The sequence below is a fragment of the Xyrauchen texanus genome, chromosome 12 (assembly GCF_025860055.1).
Source record: "Xyrauchen texanus isolate HMW12.3.18 chromosome 12, RBS_HiC_50CHRs, whole genome shotgun sequence".
NCBI lineage: Eukaryota > Metazoa > Chordata > Actinopteri > Cypriniformes > Catostomidae > Xyrauchen > Xyrauchen texanus.
Window position 1 is genome coordinate 31,318,680 of NC_068287.1, and position 26,041 is coordinate 31,344,720.

The window sequence follows — 26,041 nt, forward strand, 5'->3', positions numbered from 1 at the left end:
CGAACTTTCAAGCTACCTTAAAGATACCCTTCTGGCGCATTTGTATATACATTGCTGACCAAAGGTTAATACATTTAGGGCTTATTAAGTTTAGAACCAAACTGATAACTTTAGGGCATTTATTACATTTGTGCCATCAACCGCATTCTTATATGATTTTTTGACCAGGATAAGCAATTACGTTTGCATTAATCAATAAATAGTATTGGCAATAATAATAATAAAGAAATGTATTTGTTTACAAATTATAGCGCATACTAACTAAACTACTACTAATAAAACCAAAAACTACATAGTAAAACATACATAGTGACTCTGTATTGTTCATACCACCACAAAAACTGCGCGCACAGTTGCGGAACTGTTAACAAAGCGCTTTGACACACGGTCGTATTATAATGTTACACTCATGCATCATGTCTGGTAAGCTTGAGCTTCAGTAAAAACCTTTATCTAAAGAACCTCAGCATGTCGTTTTGCTCATATGTGTAGAATGACTCAGTAACTGGACTGCACTGCAAAGCTCACATATATATTAGTTAACTAGTCGATAAATATCGACAGCTCTTTGTCCCCGAGCTGATTAGGTAAGGAATAATTGACGACGGGCCGTTGAATTATTAGAAAAATAATGCACACCCGGGGTGGTAATGCGGTCACGACGCGAAGCGGAGTGGCCGTTACACCTCGGGTGTGCATTATTTTTCTAATAATTCAACGGCCCGGAGTCAATTATTCCGCTTATACTACAGTTACCACACCTCGAAACATTGTTCAGATGATGTGACTCTAGACGTTTGTCAAGTTTTTGTCATTAAAACGCTCTTGTATGTAGGACTAATTTCTTACGCATCTAATCCCATGCCTCCGTTGCTAATTCCAAAACGTCATTTTAGAGTTAGTAACGGAGGTTTGAGCCACTGACAGCAGACTAATGCAGTTATTAGTGTAGTTATTAGAGAGACAGAGGTTGCAATAATGAGACAGAAAATCATGTGGGTCATATTTAATTTATTTATTAATTCATACGTTAGAATTCATTCGTTAATTCGAACGAATTTATTTATTAAAATTAAACTGCACGTTTCCATTGATGGTGAAGTCAGACATCGAAAATGGCAGATCAAGCGCATTGGGCTGACAGAATTCAAATCATCCAACGACGTATTGGGCTGCTGTGTCTGGTGACAAATCCTCTTGAAGTTGAAGTGGATTTGTCGCTGTCACTTCTTGTTATGAATTGTATCCTATTTTCCGTTATTACGGTTGACTACGCGAAGTGATATGGAACTGTAATGCGGTCAAGACATGCCTGGAACTACTTTAGCCGTGCGTTTCCCTGAAAATAATTGCACGCCTTAGAACGTTCTCAACCAATCAGAATCAAGCATTCAACAGCCCTGTAGTATAAAAGACTACAAGGTATGAAGAATCTTCATTGAAGATAGACTTTTGCTAAAAGTCTCTGAACACTAGTGAGCTGCCTAACTAGACAGGATGGAACGTGCCTAAATGCCATTTAGATGCTGTCTAGTTGTAAGGCTCACTAGGTTAGGTTTTGAGAGGCGTACATATGAACGATGACCTTCAGGTAATCTGTGAATCTCAACGCTTCCTTTATCTGAATGTTTGTGTTACGAAATCTATTATGTACTTGCATCAAATTAAATATGCTCTCTGTCAACAAGGAAAGCTTGTGAAAAATGATCAGAAAGCTAATGTTGTTTTGAGTGCAATACTACAGAGAGAGTCTGACAATGTAGTCACGCCCAATTTGTTGTTTCTCCTTAGACAAGCACACAATAGACCTTTTTCACACTCCAGGTTACTGAGTGCATCTTTAAAATCAGTTTGCCAGTGTGGAATGGCAGATTTACTGTATGCTAAACTCTCCTAAGTGCATGTAAACATTTCATCATGTGGAAAATATGGTGAGGTGAAGTGAAACTACTCTGTTTCCTAGAGCTACATCATTGATAAAGTGCCACGCAGGGATGGTCATGGACCAGGTCACCTTTAGAAGTGACACTGTGCTGTCTGATGTGCACCTGCTGCTACCAAATGCTTGCCATCTCATGAAAAGACTCAACGGTGTAGGGCAACCAGGTAAGGAGGGCTATGTTAAGAAAGTAACACTAACTTACGGTTCACTGAATACTGCACAGTATACACTGTATATTGCCTACTCTTTTTTTTTTTTTTTTTTTAACATGCTAAAAATAACTATCTTTTGCATGTAAGTGGCATTCAGTTATCATCTTGGAAGTAAATAGGGTTACTTTGCATTTTAAAAGGGATAGTTCACACACAAATGAAAATTCTCTCATTTACTCACCCTCAAGCCATCCTAGATGTGCATGACTTTCTTTCTTCTGCAGACCACAAATTAAGATTTTTAGAAGAAAATCTCAGCTCTGTAGGTCCATACAATGCAAGCGAATGGTGACCAGGACTTTGAAGTTCCAAAAAGCACATGAAAGAAGCATAGAAGTAATCCATAAGACTCCAGTGGTTAAATCAATGTCTTTAGAAGCAACATGATAAGTGTGGGTGAGAAACAGATCGATATTGAATTCCTTATGGATTACTTTTATGTGATCTTTAACATGATTTTTGGAGTTTCAGTGTTCTGGCCACCATTCACTTTCATTATAAGGACCAACAGAGCTGAGATATTCTTCTAAAAATCTTTGTTTGTGCTCAGCAGAAGAAAGAAATTCTTTGATGGCATGAGGGTGAGTAAACGATGGAAGAATTTAAATTTTTGGGTAAACTATTGCTTTTATGAAATTTTCTGTAAACAATTAATCAGGTGAGTCAAAGCTGAGATGTCAAAAGTGTTGTTATATACAACACATTTTGGAAATTGCACTTAGGTCATCTGAGTATAATAAAGATTATTTGCATAATATGTACAGTATACATAATATATACACTGCATAAATAATAGGAGTAGTATGTTTAAGTCTGATGCACATTTTCTGTTTTCTTTCTTGCTTTTTCTTCACTTCACACTTACTACTACAGAGCGCATCATTGCCAGCCTACCTTTTCAGCCACCTGTTTTCCAGAAGTATTTTTCCTATTCATTCTTTCTATGGACTTATCTTAAAATCACATTGTACTTAAGAGCTCTAAGCCATGAATCGAACAAACCAGCTCTGAGGTGAATCACACCATTGCAAACTTTGATTTGAAGCAAACACAAAATAAATAATAATAATAAAAAAATATATATATATGTATTTTCATATATATATGAAAATCTGACAAATAGACAAAGGTACAAGGCTGTCTACTTACTGTCATTCAAGAGGGCATGCACTACAATCCCATGTAGAACAATGGTATAATATAAAACTATTTATTTTAAGTTGTTGATTTTAAGTATTTTGGTAATAATTATTACTATTATAAATAATCTTGATTGATTAATGGAAAAGTATATACTGTGGTCAAGCCTTTTCCTTAAAATGCTATTAAAAAAATAAAAACTCCTTTAATCATATTTGGCAAATTGATCAATAAACACTAGCAATTTGTACCGATATTATGGGAAGGTATTTTTTTTTTTTTTTTTTCAACTGTCTTTTGGGTTGATAATGCCCTGGCTTATGGCATTTATCACCACAAGGTTCTGTTTTTATTAACGTCTGATTACATGTTAAGCAATACCGGGTGTCCCATTTTTGTCTTTAAACCCCCGATGTGACCATGAATGGAGTTGCATATATTGTGAATCATTATTCTCATCAGAGCAGCAAGGCTCAAATGGAGCTGAAATTATGCCACACACAACCTATCTCTATTCTAAGAAAAACAAAAGGAGCCAGATTTGAACCCTGTAGCTGTAGTGACCTTTATAACGGTAGACTGGAGTGAAGATTCACTTGATCTTGAATAATTAGATTCTTCCCATCATGCATCTATCAGCCTGAAATAGTTTTATTTATTTTTTTTACTTTTGTTGCAATGTCATGTTCATATATTCTTTCTAGCCATCTACTTTTAAAACATTATGCAACATTATTTATTACAATTTATCAAGATTTTTAAACAAGAAATGTGTATTTTTTTGTACCATTAGCCACACCAAATGGAATTGCAAAAATTACAGTTTTCAGATTGTTTTCAAACATTCTACAGCCGTGGCCTATAAGTATTGGCAGTGACATAAATTTGTGCTTTGCAAAGTTTGCTGCTTCAGTATTTGTAGATAATTTTTTAACATGTTTCTATGGCATACTGGAAAACAATGATAAGCATTGCATAAGTTTGAAAGGCTTTTATTAGCAAAAACATTAAATATATGCCAAGAGTCAATTACGCGGGTACGAATCCAGGGTGTGCTGAGTGATTCCAGCCAGGTCTCCTAAGCAACCAAATTAGCTGGGGAAGTTGGTTTCTAGTGAGGGTAGAGTCACATGGTGTAACGTCCTTGTGGTCACAATTAGTGATTCTCGAGCTCAATTGGGTATGTGGTAAGTTGTTTGTGGATCGCGGAGAGTAGCATGAGACTCCACATGCTGTGAGTCTCTGCGTTGTCATGCACAATGAGCCACATGATAAAATGCATGGATTGGCGTCTCGGAAGCGGAGGCAACTGAGACTTGTCCTCCACCACACAGATCGGGGTGAGTAACCGCAAGGACCTACTAAGTAGTGGGAATTTGGCATTCCAAATTGGGAGAAGTGTATAAAATAAATAAATTATCAAAATGGAACACTTCTGATTTGTCTGCAAATGTCAAAGCACTTGTTCATTGTGACGAGGAGGAGGACATGGCTGGGCCGTGAGGGTGCACGGTGGGAGAGTTAGATAAAGGGGAGCCAGAGACACCAGTTCGGGAGAGAGAGCGAGAGATTCACATGGTCGCGCTGTTGTGTGTCCTTAAGTTTTGTTGTTTTAAGTTCATTTATTTCATTAAAGTTTATGTTGACTGTCAGCCGGTTCCTGCCTCCTCCTTGCCCAAACGTTAACTGTTACTTTGGTGCTGAAACCCGGGAGGGAGGAGGGATGCGCTGTCATGGAGTTCTCGTTGCTGCTGTCCTCCCACTAGCCACTAGCTAGCCACCACTACTAGCCACCGATACCAGGAGGAACCCCTGCCATCCACCTGGGGAGGAATGAGCTGTTGTCCACCAGAGGGGAGGAGCAGTTGAGGACTGGGTGACTTGTGTCTCTTGCTCGTCCTTTCCCCTCGCTTCCCCTCGTCTCTCACCCAGTTTCCCAGGAGGCAGGGTGGACCACGCTGACAGAACGGCCAGAAGGGCATTGTCTCCCCTCCAGAGTTTGGGGGGTAGTAGGTCAGTCCAGTTGTGCCCCAGCCTGAATCAGTTGTGGCAGGAATGTGACTAGGAGGAGGGCATGGCTGGGCTATGAGGGTGCACGGCCAGTTCAGGAGGGAGAGAGAGATGCACGCGGCCATGCTGCATATGTGTCCTTATTTTTTATGTTGTTTTAAGTTCATTTATATCATTAATTATTTATGTTGTCAGTTCACTGTTTAATATTTTGATAATTATTTATTTCTCGGCACGCCTGCCAGCCAGTCCAAGCTTAAAGGGTTAAATAATGTCTCATTTAATATCCATTCTGTTCATTACAGTTAGTTGCTGATCAAAAAGTTAAAAGAAACTGAAAAGTTATAATCATACATAGCAAGGATGCGGTAAAGAAACCAATCAACTCGTCTCACATTAATGGAATAGTTATAATTATATTAAAATTATAATTCTCTCTTCATTTACTCACCCTTATGCCGACTTAAACTTGTAGGACTTTCTTTCTTCTGTGGAAAACAAACAAAGATATTTTCAAGGATAATCCATATGATTTAAGTGGTTTAATCCATATCTTCTAAAGAGATATCATCGGTTTTAAGTGAGAAACAGACCAAAATTTTACTTCTTATTCACTAAATATTAAATTACATCTGTTTCTATGGCAAGTTTATGTGAGAATCTCGATTATACTTCCTTGCGCCTGAAGCATACACAGCGCTTTAGACGACCAGACAAGTTTGAAGTATGGGGCAGTACAAACTACATTGAACCCAACTGCAACCTGTTAGAAAGCATTTTTACCCATTTTACTTGCAAGGTTGTAAGCCAATCATAATTAACAGAGGTAATTTACATAGAGAAGGTGCAATAGAAAAAAAATACCCTGTTTCAGAATACAAATTGATGGTGGAAAATGGTCTTGTTAAATACAAGTTACGTAAATTATGCACGATGAGTGAATCTCAGGGGAAATGAAATTATAAAGTATGGTAGTACCCTTTTTAAATTTTTGCTTTGAAAGGGTTAAAAGTAGCCTCTTAAAGCATACAGACTAGACTACCCAATTTAATCGATAACCTTTGTCTTTGATGTCGCCACAAGAAAAGGTCCTAACAAAAATTAATTAGAGACTCTCTTTGAAATTGAGTCAAAATGGCACCAGACAGACTGTTTGGTCATTACCAGAATCCCATATCTCTAGGGCTACAAATGTCTGTCATTACGTCATCGTAGCTAACTCGTGCTTCTTTGTGCAGTGTGAATGCTGCAGAAGCTGATGTGACAGTTTGAAACCCAGGGTTCCCACAGTCATGGAAATATCATGGAATTTTTAAATTGGGATATCCAGGCCTGGAAAATTTATGGAAATTACTAAAATCTTAAAGTCATGGAGAAATCATAAAAATGTCTATAGTAAATATATTTATTTCTTGTTTTTTGTGCTCTAAATGATTTCATCCACTAGATATTTCTTTTTGTGAATGTTTGTTTAATGCTGAATGTATGTTTGCCTGTAAGCTATTGTGTTAACATCTGTCTGTCTTTGTAACGTCTAATTGAATATACTGTAAGTATATTTGCACACTGCTAATAATCTATTTCAAAAGATTGGAACCTGGCATACCAATGGAAATCTACCCAGCAATCTCTATTTAATGAATAATAAATATAAAAATCATAAAATATATCAATGACTTTACAACTTTGCATGACTATCTAAAAATGTATTTGCATGGGTATGTCCAGTCTTCATTTCAAAGTTCAGGATTTTGCGAGACTGTGATGAGAAGGAGCCAAGTGGTGGTTCACCTGTCCGTGAGTGTGAGACAGCTGAGAGCTCTGATGCCTTGAATGTTCCTCGGGATGAAGATGGGGATCTGGATGTGGTGAGAAGACCCAGAAATGCCACCAGCAATAGAGACGCAGTGTATCCCATTATCCTCAGCCAATCGGTAGCAGCACTGACTGACCAGGATGAAGATTCTGAGGAGGATGGTGCCCGTGACATTATTAAGATTGGTCAGTTTTTTTCTTTGAGCTGTATGTGATTTTCTTTTTTTTTTTTTTTCTTTTTTTTTATTGACAAATAATTCAAATGACAGAATTCAGCATACAGCTGTATGTGATTTCTTGGATGTAGGGCTGGGACAACGATGACGTCGACGCAAAAAATACGTTGACGCAAAATATGCGCGTCGATTCGTCGGACCCAAAACAAAGATGGCGGCGCCAGCGAGTATTAGAAAAACGAGTGGCTCCTCAGACTATCAGAAGTGCAAGGCGGCATGCACTCGTTCCTCTAAAGTATGGGAATTCTTTAATTTAAAAGGAAACAATTCCTTGATATGTCGTCTTTGCAAAATGGAGATGGCCTTCCATTCTAGCACCACGGCAATGCACCAACTCCCCACTTTGCACTCGATGTTGGAGTAGGCTATAATACGTTGTCGACGCGTAAAGTTTTCGCTTATAGCTATTAATAATGCGCGTATAGCTATGAATGTCGTGAAAAATACATAAGAGGACACTGACAGCACGCTGACAGACAGGACCAAGCAGGTAACATTTAATAAAGTCTCAACTTTCAAATTTGGTCATTCAAAGAAAATTAAACCATAAATAGGCCTACTATTTTGTGGCTCTTTAATGTGTCGTGACAGATTGCCTCAGTTAAAGCTGCTCGTGAACCGATCATCTTTTCCTTGGTTAATTTAGCATCAAATAGGCTAAACATGAATGTAGCCTACATCAGAAGGACTGTTGTTTTAATCACGGAAAGACGTCAGTACAGTAGCCTACAATCCATTATTCAAATTCAAATCCACCGACGTTAATCTTCTCTCTCCTGACTACTTTGTCGGACAAAAATGACGTATTATGATTGATTGATTAGATCGCCAGTCAATCAAACTCACGGCAATTTTTTTTTTTTACATTTTATACACCCCCACCCCGGATGAAACCGGTATTACCGGTGTTGTCACAAGTCGATTAATCGAATCGAAATTGAATCGGACTGAAAAAATGAATCGTTAGATTAATCGATGCATCGAAAAAATAAATCGCTAGATTAATCGTTTAAAAAATAATAGTTTATCCCAGCCCTACTTGGATGTGTTCTGTGGTGTGTTTGACAAATCTCTTTAATGTGTTTTAAACAGAGCATACTATGGCGACGCCTCTGGAAGATGTTGGGAAACAGGTGAGGAGAGTGGTGGTGGGGTAATTGCACACTACCATTTTCAGTGGCGTGAAAATACTGTAACTTTTCCTGTAACAATGTACATTGCCTGGCCAAAACAAAGCTGTTAGGATTTAAATAAGCAGATACTTAAGAGCCTATGATTGGATCATTATTGCAGTGATTAATATGTTTCAGCTGGCAACAGTTCTTTTAATCCTAACTGATGCAGTGTATACCCTCTCATTTCTTAAACAACCATTTCAGAAGACGTATCCTGTGGTCGTGTAAAAATCAAATTTTGAATGATCGTGAACGGAGATCACTAAAACGCTTGAAGTCACATTGTAAAGAATCGACAGTAGAACTCAAGGCTATGTTTAACAGTGAAGGTTAGAGCATTTCCATGCACAATGCGACGAGAAATTACAGGATTTGTACTAAACAGCTGTGTGGCCACAAGAAAGCCACTTGTTAGTGAGGCTAATCTGAAAAAACAGGCATATTCCAAGACGACAATGCCCAGATTCATTGGGCTCAAATTGTGAAAGAGTGGTTCAGGGAGCATGAGGAACTCTTTTCACACATGAATTGGCCACCTCAAAGTCTTGACCTTAACCCAATTGAAAGTATTTGGAATGTGCTGGAGAAGACTTTACGGAGTGGTTAGACTCAAGTCGTCAATTCAAGATCTTGGGCAAAAATGAATGCAACTCTGGATGGAAATTGTTGTGACGTTGCATAAGGTTGTCGAAACATTGCCACAATGAATGTGCACTGTAATCACAGCTAAAGGCAGTCCAACAAAATATTAGAGTATGCACATTTGTTTATTGTTAAGGCAATAAATTGATTTAAAAAAACGTTGCTTTTTATGTCACGTATTCACAGCTATATAACTGAGCGAACAAAGGCGCTTATCTTTTTTTTTTTAGAATGTCCTGGAATGTCTGATGAGACTGATTCATTTCGGGGAATCAGTTAGTTCTGATGGTTTGTTTTAGCAGATTGATTTTTTTTTTTTTAGACGAATGGTTCAAAAATATGTTCTACAATTCGTATTGCAGTCATCACTCAGTTCACAGAAGTCCACCCCCTCTGTCATTTTACTAGTTGTTGTTTTTTTTGCTAAATAAACATTTAGTTAAATATTGCTTTTTATTATTGTTTGATTCAGTGTTTTTTTTTATCTTTGTGTTCATATTCATGCTGTCAATAATATTGACATCCTCATTGTTTTAGTGCCTAAAAAAGTCTTATAAATATATAAAAGGTATTGCCACCCTTTAATAGCTTAAATTTTTGGTAGTAGCTTGTAGTGTAGTTTGCTACTTTTTGGGTAGCTTGAATGTAGTTGAATTACTTAAAATAAGAGGGGAGAAAAGAGTAGGTCCATAAAGTGTCTGTGCGAGCAGAACTCCACAGAAAGCTCGACAGATTTCACCCCTTACATGTTTGTTTGTTAAATATTTTGGCTAATTTGGTGATGCTTTTGTTTATGGATTGGAGTATAGTACTCTTTTTTTTTTATATATATATATATATTCGGCAGCCTTATTTAACATGTTTTACTCTGTTTGAATCCCTTCTGCAGAATTCTTCAGATTTTCTAACAAAATCAGTGCGGAATATGCGACAAAAGTCTGCAGATTTTGTTTTATTATGAGTAGCTTTTAGATTGACAAACTACGCTATTAAATGAACTTTTCTAGCACTAGTCCACTCTACTGCACTATAAGAAGTTATTATTTTTCATTGCAGATCTGGCGTGGTGCTTTCCTGATGGCCGATTTTATCCTGGCACATTCGAGCATGTTCAAAGGAGCCACTGTCCTTGACCTTGGAGCAGGAACTGGACTGACCAGCATTGTCATGGCAATGGTGGCCAAAATGGTCTACTGCACAGGTGGTGATATAATTGGCATAATTAAGTAATTTATAGTTAAAAGGTGCCTTTTGAATCATTTTAAAACAGGCACAAGTAGAAAGTAGTATATATGGGATTATATACATCAGTTATTCCAAACAAGGGGTACTTAAGCAGATGCCTAGGGCGTACTTTGAAAGATTTCAAATTTGCTTTGATAAACGTTATAAGACATTATAAAGAAAATAAAATGAAAAAATCCTGCACACTACTATAGTTTACAAAAACAATATTTATTGCAATGTTTCAGCCTCAAGACCTTCATCAGGCATTTATAAACACAAATTGCATTGCCAACAATTATGAAATGCGTCATGGCCAATCAAAGAAGCTATTGACAATGATGTGGCCAATAACAAAATGGGATGAACAATGACATTCAAAACAAATATTGAAAGTGAAAACCGCTCCTGGTGGGTTTATGTTTAAACAAAGGCCCGTATAAAGATCTGTTTATTTATTTATTAAATGTATAATACAGAAATTTGGACTTTGAATATAATAAAATAATTATCGCTTTTTTTAAAGTTTAAAATAAACTTTTCTCTAGTCATTAATGGGTTAACAGCATAAATGATCATATAAACATACTGTATATATGTATTGTATATAAAGAGACTAGACAGACACAGATTTCTGCAACAGCTCTTCACTTGTCTCTTTTGTCGTCTTCAATACAGTATTCTTTTATTTTTTATTTACATCCCATCAAATATCTTAGTCAAACCAATATCTGCCTCAGTTTAAGAGGAAGCTACTTGTTCAGTCCCTTTTTCAACCACAATATTGATTGTTTTTACTTTTAAAAGTAAATTGTTTTAATGTCTATTTAAATATTATTCATGATAAAATTTAATTATATGCAGAACAATATAATATGAGTTAAAATGATCTCATTTCTGGTTTGGTGTCGATGAAGGGGTACTGAAGCTTACTGATGGGGCTGTGGGATAAATAAGACCAAAAGGTTGGGAAACACATCTAAAACTTCCAACTTTAGCAACAGATGTTTGTTTATTTAATTTATGCTGGCACGTCTATGCATTTTAAATGCTTTTCAATAGCGTTCTTAGAAAGTACAACTTGAATTCCAAGAACTGAATTCAGAATCAAGAAAAGCCTCCAAGAACCTTTTGGTTGTGTCTGTAAGTCCTAATTTTCTATGTTGTTGTTTTGTTTTGTTGAAGATTACTGACAATTCATCTTTTAGATTTTTTTCTGTACACGTGACATAATATCCTGGCTTCTTTGTAAAGGCATTTACTTATTAGAGCCCTATCTGCCTTTTTATAGTTCGATTGATGTTCTCCATCAGTAATGGACAATGATCTCCAGCATACATATTAGACCCATGTGTTATTTTCAACACGGTTTTGTAATACTGTATTATATATTATCAGAGAATATACTTAAATGGATGAGCAATGGTGACTGGAAATCAACGCTATGGAATTCGTATTCCAAAACAGGGCTCAATATTCTCTGCTGAGGCACGTGCTTTACTTTTAGCTCTGGAGCACATTGAAAATTCTCTGCAAAAATTTTCTGTAATTTTCACTGACTCTAAATCCTGCCTTCAAGCAATGGACACTTTTTAAAAATTGATCATCCTCTAGTGGACTGCATCTTAACCAAAGTGGATTATCTACTAAATCAGTTCTTCAGCATTATTTTTTGCTGGGTTCCGGGACATGTTGGTCTTTCAGGAAATGAACAAGCTGACGCAGCTGCTAAGGAAGCTCTTAATCAGGAAGTTAACGAATGTCAAATCCCTCCCTCAGATATCAGACCGATTATTAACCGATACATTTTAATTAAGTGGCAAGAAGAGTGGAATTTGTGCAAGAACAATAAGTTGTAATTCATCCGGAAATTTCAAATAGACTTTTTATCAATTTTAAAACTAGATTTGATCAAGTGGTCTACACCAGATGCAGTATAGGTCACACAAATCTGACCCATGCCTTTTTGCTTAAAGGTGAAGACCCAACCCTATGTGTGTTCTGTAATATTCCCTTATCTGTCAAACATATTTTACTAGATTGTCCTGGTCTTAACGCAAGTAGAATGCTCTTTTATGAAGTTACCTCGTTAAAAGACTTATTTAATGAGATTGTGCCTGAAAAGGTTTTGGATTTCTTGTCATATGCTAATCTTAAAAAAAAATTGTATAATATGACTTGCTATCTATATTTGTTTTGTTTTTATTGTATTTATATGATATCTGTATTTTTGTAATTGAATTCTTGCCATGAAAATAGCTTTGATTGCTGACATGGCATTAAACAAAACATACTACTACTACTACTTAAATGGATGATCACCATAAATTAAAATTCTGTCATCATCATCATGTTGTTCCAAACCTGTATGACTTTCTTTCGTAGAACACAAAAGGAGTTTGTCTGTTAGCCCCTGTCAGCAGGGGCGATTCTAGGATTTAAATCTTAGGGGGCCTCAGCCCGCAATGACTCTATAATATATGCACATTTGATGAATTCCAGACTGTTGCATAGATACGTTTTTGCTTTTTAAATTATGTTTTTACATCATTTAAGCTAGCCAGCGAATATTCCTTCAGAATATTGTCATTTTCTATAATTAATACATCTGTTATAAAAATAACCGAAACTGCTTGAAGAACCATAAACAAACCATATATTTTATTGTAACTGTCTGTTTATTGGCAACATGTTTAATCTGTCATAACTGTCTGTTTATTGGCAACACATTTAATCTGTCATAATCATTACTTTTAGTTCTCCATTTATCAACAAAATAGAACATGAATCAATAATGTTTAAACTTCTATAGATTAATACCTCAAAAACCTATTACTGCAATGCATGTCTCATTTAGCTTGGTCGTTTTTTAGTGGAGTGAATTAACCCCAGATGATATATCTGTTATTAGCCTGTGACACAAGTCTTTTAAATTCATTCAAAAGATTTGTTCAGATTTGTTCATTTTTGCATAATTCACATAAATCACACTTTTACGGCAGTAGGTGGCAAACAAATGAACATATTTATGTGTTTTTAGCAAGTCATTAAACAATTTATAAAGCACAGAGTTGTTTACGACCGAAACAAGTCTAATTACACTTTATAAAAATTTGCGTGTCTACAAATCTAGAGAAGTCTTAAGAGAATTAAGCAAAGAGTTTAAGCGTCATAAGCATTTCTCTACAAATGACAACACAGCATAGCTATCATTTTGTGAAATGCATGACTATCAAGCTATACAAAAAAGACAACAATATTAGCTTAAAAATAATTATAAGTTTCAATTACATTCAGATTTGCATGCTCATTGCAAAGTCACAGATATTTAGGGGAGCTGAGATCAAATGTAGGCCTTCCAAATTGTGTAGCAATGCCTATGATGGGCAGAACTACCCTCAGTCACCATTCTCTTTCATTGTATTAAAAAAAGATGCTGTGAATGGTGACTGAAGCTGTCATTCTTTCTAACCCCTGTGTTCCACGGTAGAAATAAAGTCATATGTTTTGGAACAAGATGAGTGAGTAATTGACAGAATTAACATTTTTGTTAGAATAAAGAATAATCCCTTAGAATAAAAGATGGCCGTAGATTTTATGCTTTCTGGAGTGTTTGAGAGATCATTGATATTAGGGCTCGAGTGGAGAGACCAGTGGTTTGATTACTTTGTGTGGATGGTGTCACAGTTTTCATTAACACACTCTGTCAAGTGAGAATTGTGCTGTCCCATTTAATAACTTGCAGCAATCTGTTTACATATTTATACGTTTCAGAATTTTTTTTTTTACGTGAAATTGTCAAGTTCCCTATGTCATGGAAACCCTGGAAATATCAGGGAAATTTAAAATTGTGGTTCCCTATCTGTCACTCACTCAACGTTGTGTCGATGTAGGGACACTAGGGGTCGCCCTTGGGAGCCCCAAAATACCTCTGATCTTTGAAAGGCCAATGGGAATTGGCGAGTGGAATTTGCATGCCACTCCCCCGGACATACGGGTATAAAAGGAGCTGTCTTGCAACCACTCATTCAGATTTTTTCTTGAGAGCTGAGCTGTTGTGTTTCAGCAAGCTGAATTCCTCCATCGATTCATTCACCTCTGCAAAGCTTTTGGATTACGGCACATTACAGCGGCCTCTCCCCCTCTTGCACCGGTGTAGTGCAGAGAACGCCCCTGGGCACTGCAAGAGCATGACTATGGCAATGATAGGCTATGACTATCCCTTCTTCAGAGGGAAAGCCACCCCAGCGGCTCCCCGCCATGGTCCATCTACCTACTGGTTTAAGGCATATTGGTTAGCACTGGGGGTGATTCAGGGATTTCAATGGGAGCTCCCCATTGACCTCCCATTCCCCAGCACACTCGTTTGTCCTGGTCAAGTTCTGCCTTGGGACTGCCGGCTCGTCGGTTGTGTTCGGGATCTCATTCGGGGCTTGTGAAGCGGATGAGCTCTTGCAGCATTGGATAGCAGGCTGGTTCAGTCTAACGCCGAGGACTCGATGGGGCTCCCACCTTTGTGTGCGGTTGCCCCGTTGCGGGCAAACACTGAGATGACGGCCATGCTTGCCCGCCCTGAACCCTCACGGCTTGATGATTGGTTCCTGGGCCCGGAGCGCTGATCACGTTCCCATAGGTGCATGAGAAGCTCACAAAGTCATGGCGGGCATCTTTTTCTGCCCGGACCCAATCTCTGAGCTCCTCTGCTCTCAAATCCCTCGATGGTGGGGCTGCCAGGGGGTACTCTGCGATTTCCCAGGTGCACTTGTGCCGGCAAGGTGCCACCACCTGGCAGAACCGTCCGACGTCGTCACTGGCCTACAGTGCTGCTGGAAAGGCCACTTCCTCCCTGAATGTCATTGCTCTCCTGCAAGTGCATCAAGCCAAGGCACTGAGAACTGCTCAAGGGTAGTTCTGACCCGAGATTGATGCAGGAGCCACTCTCTGCGACCGGTCTCGCCCTCACAGCGTGGACTCTTGGGCAGGCAATTTCCACCTTGATGGTCCAAGAGCACCACCTTTGGCTAAACTTGGTCAAGATGAGGGAGGCTGACGAGGCATGGTTCCTTGATGTCCCCATCTCCCAGGCTGGCCTATTCTGTGACACCGTTGAGGACTTTGCCCAGCAGTTCTCGGCAGTTAAGAAGCAGACGGAGGCTATTCAGCACATCCACCCCTGTGGCAACGACACCGGCTCTGCCATATAGCCCCCTCCCCCCGAAGGAAGCAGACGGCCCCTGTCTCATGGCCTGCTGCCAAGAACACGAGGAAAGCTTCGAAGCGCCCATGAGATGGGCAACCCATGGAGATGCGTTCTAAAGAAAAGAGCGGTTTGCTCAAGCCCTGGATCATACATCCGGTGTCACGGCCATCGTTATCATTATTGCTGGGCACCGTTCCTTTATGGCCGTAGGCAGGCCCCCCGGGCGCCCAGCTGTGGCACAATTGCGTGCATGTCAGAACAGATGCGACAGGCTGCGAGGACGATTTCCCTCCTTCCCCGTCCTATAGACCGCTCCTATAGTGGCTATACAGAGCCAGGTAAGTGCTTCGGTATCCCTAGACTCAGCACGCCACAACACTGTCGAAATGGCCCGCTACCCGCTGAAATGGCCGGGTCCTTGTCTCTGCTTCTCTGCACAAAACACTCTGAATGAGTTGTTTCAAGGCAGCTCCTTTTATACCCGTATGGCTAACATGGCAGCCACCATTAGGGGACCCTCTCCATGCAGAATGAAACTGCTTTTATAGGGTATTGTTCATTGTATGTTCATGTAAACTAACATGTTCAACCTTACTATAAAGTGTTATCTGACATTTTTATAATGAATATACAGTCAATTTCTCTGGTTTTGCTAAGCTCTACAGCGTTTTACTGGCTAGAAATTGCTCTTTATGAGTGCAGTTTCTAGAAAATTATTTTAAAAATTGACTGGAAAAGTCCTGGTTATTCATTGGTGAAAAATTGCAGGAGCCTAAATTTTAGTCCACAAACACATTGTGCACTAAATATATAAATTATGTCTAATTCATTAATTTCTTCATAAATTCAGTCCTCAAGGCCTGCACAGAACATGAGTTAATTCACTCTTGAAAAAGCCAATTCAAAGTCTATTAAGAGCATGTAAACAGGGGTCTTATCAAATTTTATGACTTTACATTGTTTCTCTTTGATTTTGCTCCTACTTTAACACATTTAAAGTGATTGTTACATAAGCTCATTTATATAATAAGATGCTAATTTGTTTGCCCCTTTTTCATTAGGCTTTGTCTCATTTTGTATAATAGGGCCATCTCTTTATTTTTAGTAGTCTTTTAAACAGCATTAATTTATGGATTACAGTATCCGCAGTACATTCCAAAACATTTCAGCTTTGTGTTTAGCTTCCAAAGATAAAGGGCTTGATTGGATGTATGACGTTTTTTTCCCCCTGACTAAATTAAAACCTTTTTGTGTTTTGCAGATGTTGGTGAAGACCTTCTAAGCATGTGTCAGAGAAATGTGTCTTTAAACAAGCACTTTGAATCTCAAGGTGATAAAGGTATATTGGAATTTCCAGCTGCGTTCTCTCATTAACAATGACTGCTTTTAGGCCTTTTTGTGTCAATAATGTGTGTCATAATGGGCATAACCTTTGGCAGAGCACCTGTGATAAGTGCTCCTCAGTTTTTTGTGTCTCTGTAATAGTATAATCAAGCCAGTACCTCAGTAAAATTACAGTTTAAATTTACCACTTTCAGTTAATTTAGTTTCAAGCTGCCATACAAATAACTGATTTATGAGTATTTGCTCAGAATTGGTTAAAAAATGTGTGTCTGGGTGTTCACTTATTAGGTGTAATGCAGTAATGTGCTTTAATAAGCAGTGTTGGACGTAATCTGCTTACAAAGTCAAAAAAGTAGTGTTTTTAGTTAAAAAAAAAAAGTAGTGCTATTTTAGTGCATTTTAAATTCTTGTAATCAGATTACAGTTACTAGCTTTCAATGAAGTTAATTATTACTTACCGTAATTTCCAGACTATAAGCAACTTTTTTCCCACGCTTTGAACCTCGCGGCTTATACAATGACGCGGCTAATGTATGGATTTTTCCCACTTTCAAATTTTATATATATATATATATATATATATAAAAAACATTCTGTGACGTGCTCAGTTTTTTTGGCGGCGTGAAGCTTTCATTAGACCAATGAAATTGCCGAACGGGTTAAGGTCAAAACAACTTTTTTTGTTTAATGTTTAGAATAAATCAAGCGCGCTCAAACTTCCCATCATTCTGATTACGGTAGTAATTTTGTCACCCTCACCATGGCAAAGACATGGAGAAACGCATATGATGCTGCTTTCAAGTTGAAGGCGATTGATCTGGCTGTTGAAAAAGTAAATAGAGCTGCTGCACGGGAGCTTGGTCTTAATGAGTCGATGATAAGACGTTGGAAACAGCAGCGTGAGGAATTGACTCAGTGCAAAAAGACAAAATCTGAGGCTATTCAACTCCGACACCGAAGGAGATGACTTCAGTGGTGTCATGTGCACAAGAGGAGGAAGATAGTGACCAATGACTTTATTGGTAGGCTACTGTTTACTGCAAATGTTTTATTACAAGCCGTGTGTGGCAGCGGGGGCGTGGTCAAGCGCCCGTCCGGGAGAGAAAAGCTGTAAGGGCGCTTACACCTGCGCTAAATTATGTCTAACACCGGTGTCTAATTTCAAGTGCCCTGCTTCACGTGTCCTTCTTGGGAAAACTGTCACACGGGCACCAGTGTGACAGTTTTCAGCAGGGCACTTGACGTTCCAGGTAAGGCTTTTAATGGCCACAGCAATGTTTACAATCAATTTTTATAAAGTTTCTCAATTCTTCTATGTGCCAACACTAGACTGACGTGTGTCACTCTCTCAGCTCTGTGGCTGCTGCCTTTTTATGCCGCTCTCCCCATGCTTACTGAAATTAGACACCGGTGTTAGACATAATTTAGCTCAGGTGTAAGCGCCCTTATCGCTTTTCTCTCCCGGACGGGCGCTTAACCACGCCCCCGCTGCCACACCGTGTTTCGTTAAAGCCTGAGTAAAGTTCATTTGTTTCAATGTACCGGTAGGCACCTGCGGCTTATAGACAGGTGCGGCTTATTTATGTTCAAAATAATATTTTATTTAAAAATCAGTGGGTGCGGCTTATATTCAGGTGCGCTCAATAGTCCGGAAATTACGGTAAGTATATTACTTGGGTTACACATATACAGTACTGGTCAAAAGTTTTGAAACACTTATTCTTTATAATGTGATATAATATAATTTTAAAATATAATATATATTTTATATATTATCATTTTTATATATTATTTTTCACATTTTATAATAATAGTAAAGTCATCAAAACTATGGAATAACATAAATGGAACTATGGGAATTATGTTGTGACTAGACAACTTTTATATATTTTAGCATCTTCAGAATAGTCACCCTTTGCCATGAATTTGCAGACATGTACTCTTGACATTTTCTCAACCATCTTCTTGAGGTATCATCCTGGGATGCTTTTTAAACAGTATTGAAGGAGTTTCCATCTATGTTGGACACTTATTGACTGCTTTTCTTTATTATTTAGTCCTCCCATTTCAAAAACCTTTTTTTTATTATTACATTTTAGTTTTATAATGAAATAAATGAATATGGTGGCACAATTGTATTTGTCAACAAAACTAATTTCAAATATTTAAGCATACGCCTTCAGATTAAAAGATTTTTAAGATCATGAGAAACATTTCAGTCATGTTTCAACTTTTGACTGGTAGTGTATCTAAATAATATTATTTATGTCAGAGTTATTGTTAGGGAGATATGTGTGCAGAGTGTATTACATGACCTCCACAATGAACAATGAGGGAATATATACATTATTTTTGATGAGTTGAGCGGAAAAACAAAAACTGTTATATTTAACGTACAAGTAGTGGTGCTTGCTCAGGCAAGAACTTCCATTATAATTCAGGTTTCCCACAGTCAACGAAAACATGAAAATATCAGGGAATTTTTTGATTATGTTTTCCAGGCCTGGAAAGTCATGTAAATTAATAAAATATTAAGTCACGGAAATTTCGACAGTAAACATTCTATAGTATACGTTTTTCTACTATTATTCAGCTCTGACATATTTAATTGGCTAGACATTGCTCTTGAATAGTTTAGCTTGCTCACAAACCATAGTGATGTCCAGTTTGTGAGCAAATTGCTCTGCTCAATGAATTTGTCAAAACAGCTAATCGGTCTGAATCAAATTGATTTTCCAGTAAGATCCAGTAATGAATTTGAACAAATCCCTAGCCTGCACAATTAGTGGTACAGACACAACTAATAACTCAAATTGTGCAACTTGTTGATGAGAGTTGTGCCATTTACTTTTTCAAGCAATCAGATTTTTTATTTTCACCTGGCGAATGGTAAAACAGGTGAAAAACACCCCATAGACATGCATTAAATTAGGGTTCTGAGCTATATCTAAAGACTAAAATATCATGCCGACTCATTTGACTAAGGCTCTTAAGCACCCACCCATAACACCCTAGCAACTGCATAACAAGGCACTAAAAACCACTCCGAATACCTTAGCAACCATGCACCATTATAGCACAGAGTTTTACATGTGCAAGCACTGGTCTAACACAAGCACTAATCTAGCACATTATATTTTGTCTCTTTCATCTTGAATACCCTTTTATATTTCCAACAGAGAGTGAAATAAGGGTGAGGCAACTAGACTGGATGGCGGGTGATATCTGCACAGGTAGGAGTACAAGGAGGATCAGGTGTGTGATGCTAATTGGTGTGGATAAGAGCCAGGGCTGAGGTCATTAAACTGCCAGTTATATCTTTTAGAGCTGAACAGTCCCGTCACCTCAAGCACAATCCATTTGTAAGTGTCAAGGAGAGTCCATCTAAAAGCAGTTTGTGCAGGATATGACATAAATGTACCTCACACTCATACTGCAGTTCATGCTGGGAAAGTCTGTTGCTCTGAGCTGTGAAATAGGACCTATGAAAATCAACCTGTGGTTGTCATCTAATTTCTCCTCATATTTCAAATCTCCCCAGATACTGATTTGGAGTTCTGCTGGACTGAAGCAGAAGTGGAAGACCTGCATGATAATACCACTTTTCTGATTGCGGCAGATGGTAAATTTGTGAAGAGTGCTTCCCATAATTATGCTTTTAGTACATTGCCCTAAAAACTGCTGCCGGCTGGGGAGAGAATTTACATAATGTATTAATATGTGAAGGTACACTTAAGTGTTCATGATGAAAGTTAATGATTTTAATTTGTTATTGTTAAGGATTTTTTTTTTATTCCCCATTCAGTGTGTTATGATGATGATCTTACAGACGCCCTGTTCAGAACACTATACAGAATTATTGGCAACTTGCGCCATCCTAGCACAACCTACATCTCCATAGAAAAGAGGTAAGGTCTACATTACCAGCGTAACAAAGACATTTGAATAGTAGCAGTCATGTTTTCATGTGGCTTATTTTTGGAATAGGAAAGATATGGAAAACATCTGTGCAGAAAGCAGACCAAAAATGTGCTTGAAAATATTTTTGAGTAATTGAATCATCCATCCATCTTCAACCGCTTATCTGAAGTCGCGGGGGCAGCAGCTCCAGCAGGGGGCCCCAAACTTCCCTATTCTGAGCCACATTAACCAGCTTTGGCTGGTTAGATTTAATCTCTCCACCTAGTCCTGGGTCTTCCCCGAGGCCTCCTCCTAGCTGGACTTGCTTGAAACACCTCCTTAGGGAGGTGGGCAGGTGGCATCCTTACCAGATGCCCAAACCACCTCAACTGACTCCTTTCGACGCAAAGGAGCAGCAGCTCTACTCCGATCTCCTCACGGATGACTGAGCTCCTCACCCTATCTCTAAGGAAGAAGCCCGCCACCCTTCTGAGGAAGCCCATTTCAGCTGCTTGTACTCACGACCTAGTTCTTTCGGTCATGATCCAGCCTTCATGACGATAGGTGAGGGTAGGAACAAAAATTGACCGGTATATCGAGAGCTTTGCCGTCCGGCTCAGCTCTCTTTTCGTGACAACGGTGCGATAGAGCGAGTGCAATATCTGCCCCGATTCTCCGGCCAACCTCCCGCTCCATTGTCCCCTCACTCGTGAACAATACCCCGAGGTACTTGAACTCCTTCACTTGGGGCAATACCTCCTTCACTACCCGGAGTATGCACTCCATCGGTTTCCTGCTGAGAACCATGGCCTCAGATTTAGAGGTTCTAATCCCCATCCCAGCCGCTTCACACTCAACTGCTAAGCGATCCAGTGAGAGCTGAAGGTCACAGACCGATGATGACATGAAGACTACATCATCTGCAAAAAGCAGCGATGAGATCCCCAGCCCACCGAATCGCACACCTTCCCCACCCCGACTATGCCTTGATATCCTGTCCATGAATATCACAAACAGGATTGGTGACAAAGCGCAGCCTTGGCGGAGACCAACCCCCACATGGAACGAACTCGACTTTGTGCCGAGGACCCGGACACGGCTCTCGCTTTGGATGTACAAGGATTGGATTGCCTTAAGTGGGGACCCCCCACCCTGTACTCCCGCAGCACCTCCCACATTCTCTCCCGGGGGACCCGGTCATACGCCTTCTCCAGATCCACAAAACACATGTAGACCGATTGGGCATACTCCCAGGCTCCCTCCAGGATCCTTGCAAGAGTAAAGATCTGGTTCGTCGTTCCACGGCCAGGACGGAACCCGCATTGTTCCTCTTCAATCCGAGGTTCGACAATCGGCCAAACCCCCCTCTCCAACACCTTGGAGTAAACTTCACCAGGGAGGCTGAGAAGTATGATACCCCCTGTAGTTGGCACATACTCTCTGATCCCCCTTTTTGAAGAGGGGAACCACCACCCCATTCTGCCTCTCCTTAGGCACTGTCCCAGACTTCCCCGCAATGTTGAAGCGTGTCATCCATGTCCATTTCTGGTCTGATCTCATCAATCCCTGGGCTTTGCCACTGTTTGACTACCTCAGTGACCTCCCCCAGGGAAATAGAATCTGATCCCATATCAGCCTCCGTCTCTGCCTCTAGCATAGTGTTGGAATTTAGGAGTTCTTCAAAGTGTTCCTTCCACCGCCCAATAACCTCCTCAGTTGAGGTCAACAGCATCCCATCTTTGCTGTATACAGCTTGGATGGTTCCCTGTTTCCCCCTGCTAAGGTGGTGGACGGTTTTCCAGAAGCACTTTGGTGCAGACCGAAAGTCCTTCTCCATGGCTTCTCCGAAGTTTTCCCACACCCACTGCTTTGCCTCCTCACGGCCGAGGCCGCAGTCCTTTGGGCCTGTCGGTACCTTGCAACTGCCTCCGGAGACCTCCGGGACAACAAATCCAGGAGACCTCTTTCTTCAGTCAGACGGCTTCCCTGACCAAACCTTGAGGCCGCAGCTCTCCACCGCGGCTTTGGCAATGGAAGCTTTGAACATTGCCCACTCCGGTTTAATGTCCCCAACCTCCGCAGGGATGCCTGAAAAGCTCCTCCGGAGGTGTGAGTTGAAGATCTTGCGGACAGGGACCTCCTCCAAACGTTCCCAGTTCACCCGCACTACTCGCTTGTGCTTCCCAGGTCTGTCCAGAGTCTTTCCTCACCCCCTGACCCAACTCACGACCAGATGGTGATCGGTTAACAGCTCTGCCCCTCTCTTCACCAGAGTGTCCAAAACATATGGCCTCAGATCCGATGACATGATTACAAAATCGATCATCGACCTTCGGCCAAGTGCCATGCACTTATGAGCATCCTTATGTTCAAACATGGTGTTTGTTATAGATAATCCATGACTAGCACAGAAGTCTAATAACAAACATCCACTCGGGTTCATATCGGGGAGGCTGTTCCCCCCAATCACACCTTTCCAGGTGTCCCTTTTATTTCCCATGTGCGCGTTGAAGTCACCCAGCATCACTATGGAGTCCCCACAACCCATAGGTGTAGGGAGGCGACCCTCTCATCCACCGGGGTAAACTCCAACATAGCGGCGCTCAGCCGGGGACTCGTCAGTATCCCCACACCCACCCGTCGCCTCACACCCTAGTCGCTAGCCTTTGCTGCCCGGGTCTGGTCCATCGAGGCCCACAGCCTTCACTGCCACCCATATGGCAGCACACCCGACTCCTGCGGTTTCTCCAATGGGTGGTGTAGAGGGGGGTGTCACGTCACTTCTTCGGGCTGTGCCCGGCCGGGCTCCGTGACAAGCCCGGCCACCAGGCGTTCGCCGATGAGCCCTCCATCTGGGCCTGGCTCCAGATGGGGCCCCGGGCTTCCTCCGGGCAGGGTAACTCCTCCTCTTGCCGTTTTTTTTTCATGGAGTCTTTGTGAACCATTCTTAGTATGGCCCCTCACCTGAGACCACTTTGCCTTGGGAGACCCTACCAGGAGCACCTGGCTCCAGACAACACAGCCCTCAGGATCATAAGGGCACACAAACCTCTCCACCACGATAAGGTGCTGGTTCCCGGAGAGGTGAATCAGAGAAAAATTAATGTGAAGCATTTCAACTGGAGCTCAAAAATGTTTCAAGTAGGCTCACATTGACTGATCAAATCACAAGTGTGGGGCAAAAGTCTCCTATGCCACCATTATAAAATAGAATTTTTATAAAAACAACCATCCGTTATTGTTTCTTTTCACACAAATTATATTGTTCCATCAGTACATAATCAAAAGAAATATTTTTTTTCTATCTTGATGCACATTGTGACCAAAAAAAAGCACATTTTACTTAAGGTGTGCTTTTAATCCCATTGTACCCTATAGAAGCCCACAGAAATAAATCATTATATTATTTCTATAATTTTTTTAATTTTATTTATAGAATTTTTATTTTATTTTTTTAAACAAACAAAAAATAAAAGCAAGAAAGAAAAATGAAAATGTATGGCCTCTAACATTTATTAATGATATTTTATTATTTGCAATTAATATAATTTAATCATACATATTTTATTTACATAAAAAATTTACAATCTTTGATTTAGATTACATAAATTTAATAATGGAATTACAAGTTAATACTCAGGTGGCTAAAGGGTCTGCATTATAGGTTTTGAGAATATTGCATCCCAGCATGATGGTTTGTGTGTTTCTATAGATTGAACTTCACACTGCGACACATGGATGTGTCTTGTGAAGCTTATGATCACTTTCGCCACTGTCTAAATGAGTTACAACAGATGACGGATGGAAAGACGAATTTCACTATTGAGCCAGTAAAGAGATCTTTTCCCCAGTTCTTTCAGTACGAAAGAGTAGAACAGCTGGTAAGGAGCACTTGTCTATATTTATTTACTCAAATAATATTTACATTTACTTGTATACTGTATATGAACATGTATATGAAACAAGCCCCGTTTCTGCCTTTAGAGGGAGCTGTTCGTGTTTGTTATACATTTTGTGTGTTCTTAGTCTCCCAAACCTTTATTAACAGTGATAAAAGGTTATTTTATCACATATTCTCCCCTCTGATCTTCTTTGCAGGAACTTTGGAAAGTGACTGCTGAAAGACCTTAATATATAACACCCTAAAATTTTCAACACCAAGACACTGATTTAAAATGTTGGCAGAATGGATCTTTTGTTGTTGTATTTTACACAATGTAAAACTGAAGGTCCTTATTTGATACAGTAATATACTTTTGATTCTTAAAATAATTTATTAAAAGCTATAAAAGAGAAGGAAAGCCAAGGTTTTACTGTCACAAACTTGAACTTTTTAGTAATAATAAGCTTTGATTCTTTGATATTAGTTTGTGGCAGGTTTTTCAGTGCATTATTGGGTGAATAGTGTTCTATTTTATGATGACATATTTTATTATGTAAAGAGACTAAATTTATTGTCATTGAGGTAATACAGTTTTGAGTTTCAACAAATAAAAATTATATGGCCTGTATAGTTGAGAAGCTCCTGTGCAAATTAATATAGCATTTGTATGACCTAAAATGTCATATTTTTTATTTATTTAGTCATTTGCATATGATAGATTGAATAAATTGTGCATATCATGGTAAATCTATCTTTTATAAAGCTTAGAATTTCTGTAATATGCAGCCACACAGAGGCAAGGTGCTAAATGAGTGGAGATGCTGAGCTGAGGTTTTGTTGTTTTTCTCTCTGAACACTAGAAGCAATTGGGAAGCAGGCATGCCATGGTCCACTCATTGTGCAGATTACTACACATTAATGTTTTCATGATGTGAATCAGCTCTGACAAGTATTTGAGTATTTATTTATGCACTAATTTAAATTATAAATCATTGTGGCATTTGTTGTTTGTTTGTGTGGTTTTGAAACACATTTGAAAGGTAGGGAGTGTGAATAAAATCCCTTAAGATGGAATTAAACGTATCACTAGTAAAGTGTAAATTAGATGTACAGATAGACACATATTTAATTAAACTGTTTGTCTTTGTAGATCACAACACTTAATAAATTAAAATAAATAAATTAAAAACAAACAAAATATTGTTTTTTTTTATTTTAAGTACAAGCAACGGCCGTAGTAATGTTGTTTTCTCCACTCTGACTGGAGCATTGCTTACAGGGAAATATGAATTGCTGACTGAACACAGCTGTGCTCCAC

General features: G+C 39.3%; 1 protein-coding gene across 1 annotated transcript; it reads left to right on the top strand.

Annotated features, from left to right (window-relative positions):
* The first annotated feature begins 404 nt into the window (after positions 1-404).
* On the top strand, positions 405-25,866 carry mettl22 (methyltransferase 22, Kin17 lysine). Its single transcript, XM_052140129.1, has 11 exons — positions 405-423; positions 1,964-2,106; positions 7,033-7,305; positions 8,448-8,488; positions 10,229-10,373; positions 16,858-16,935; positions 20,120-20,173; positions 20,482-20,562; positions 20,746-20,848; positions 24,553-24,721; positions 24,939-25,866. Exons 2-11 carry the CDS (start codon positions 1,995-1,997, stop codon positions 24,969-24,971), a joined length of 1,089 nt encoding a protein of 362 aa, XP_051996089.1. The 5' UTR covers positions 405-423; positions 1,964-1,994; the 3' UTR covers positions 24,972-25,866.
* The last annotated feature ends 175 nt before the right edge of the window (positions 25,867-26,041 follow it).

Excerpts from the sequence above, each read along its gene's own strand:
- mettl22 (XM_052140129.1), top strand. The coding sequence starts at position 1,995 with ATGGTCATGGACCAGGTCACCTTTAGAAGTGACACTGTGCTGTCTGAT. Across the intron at positions 10,374-16,857 it reads CAAAATGGTCTACTGCACAG|ATGTTGGTGAAGACCTTCTA; the intron begins GTGGTGATATAA and ends TGTGTTTTGCAG. Across the intron at positions 20,849-24,552 it reads TACATCTCCATAGAAAAGAG|ATTGAACTTCACACTGCGAC; the intron begins GTAAGGTCTACA and ends GTGTTTCTATAG.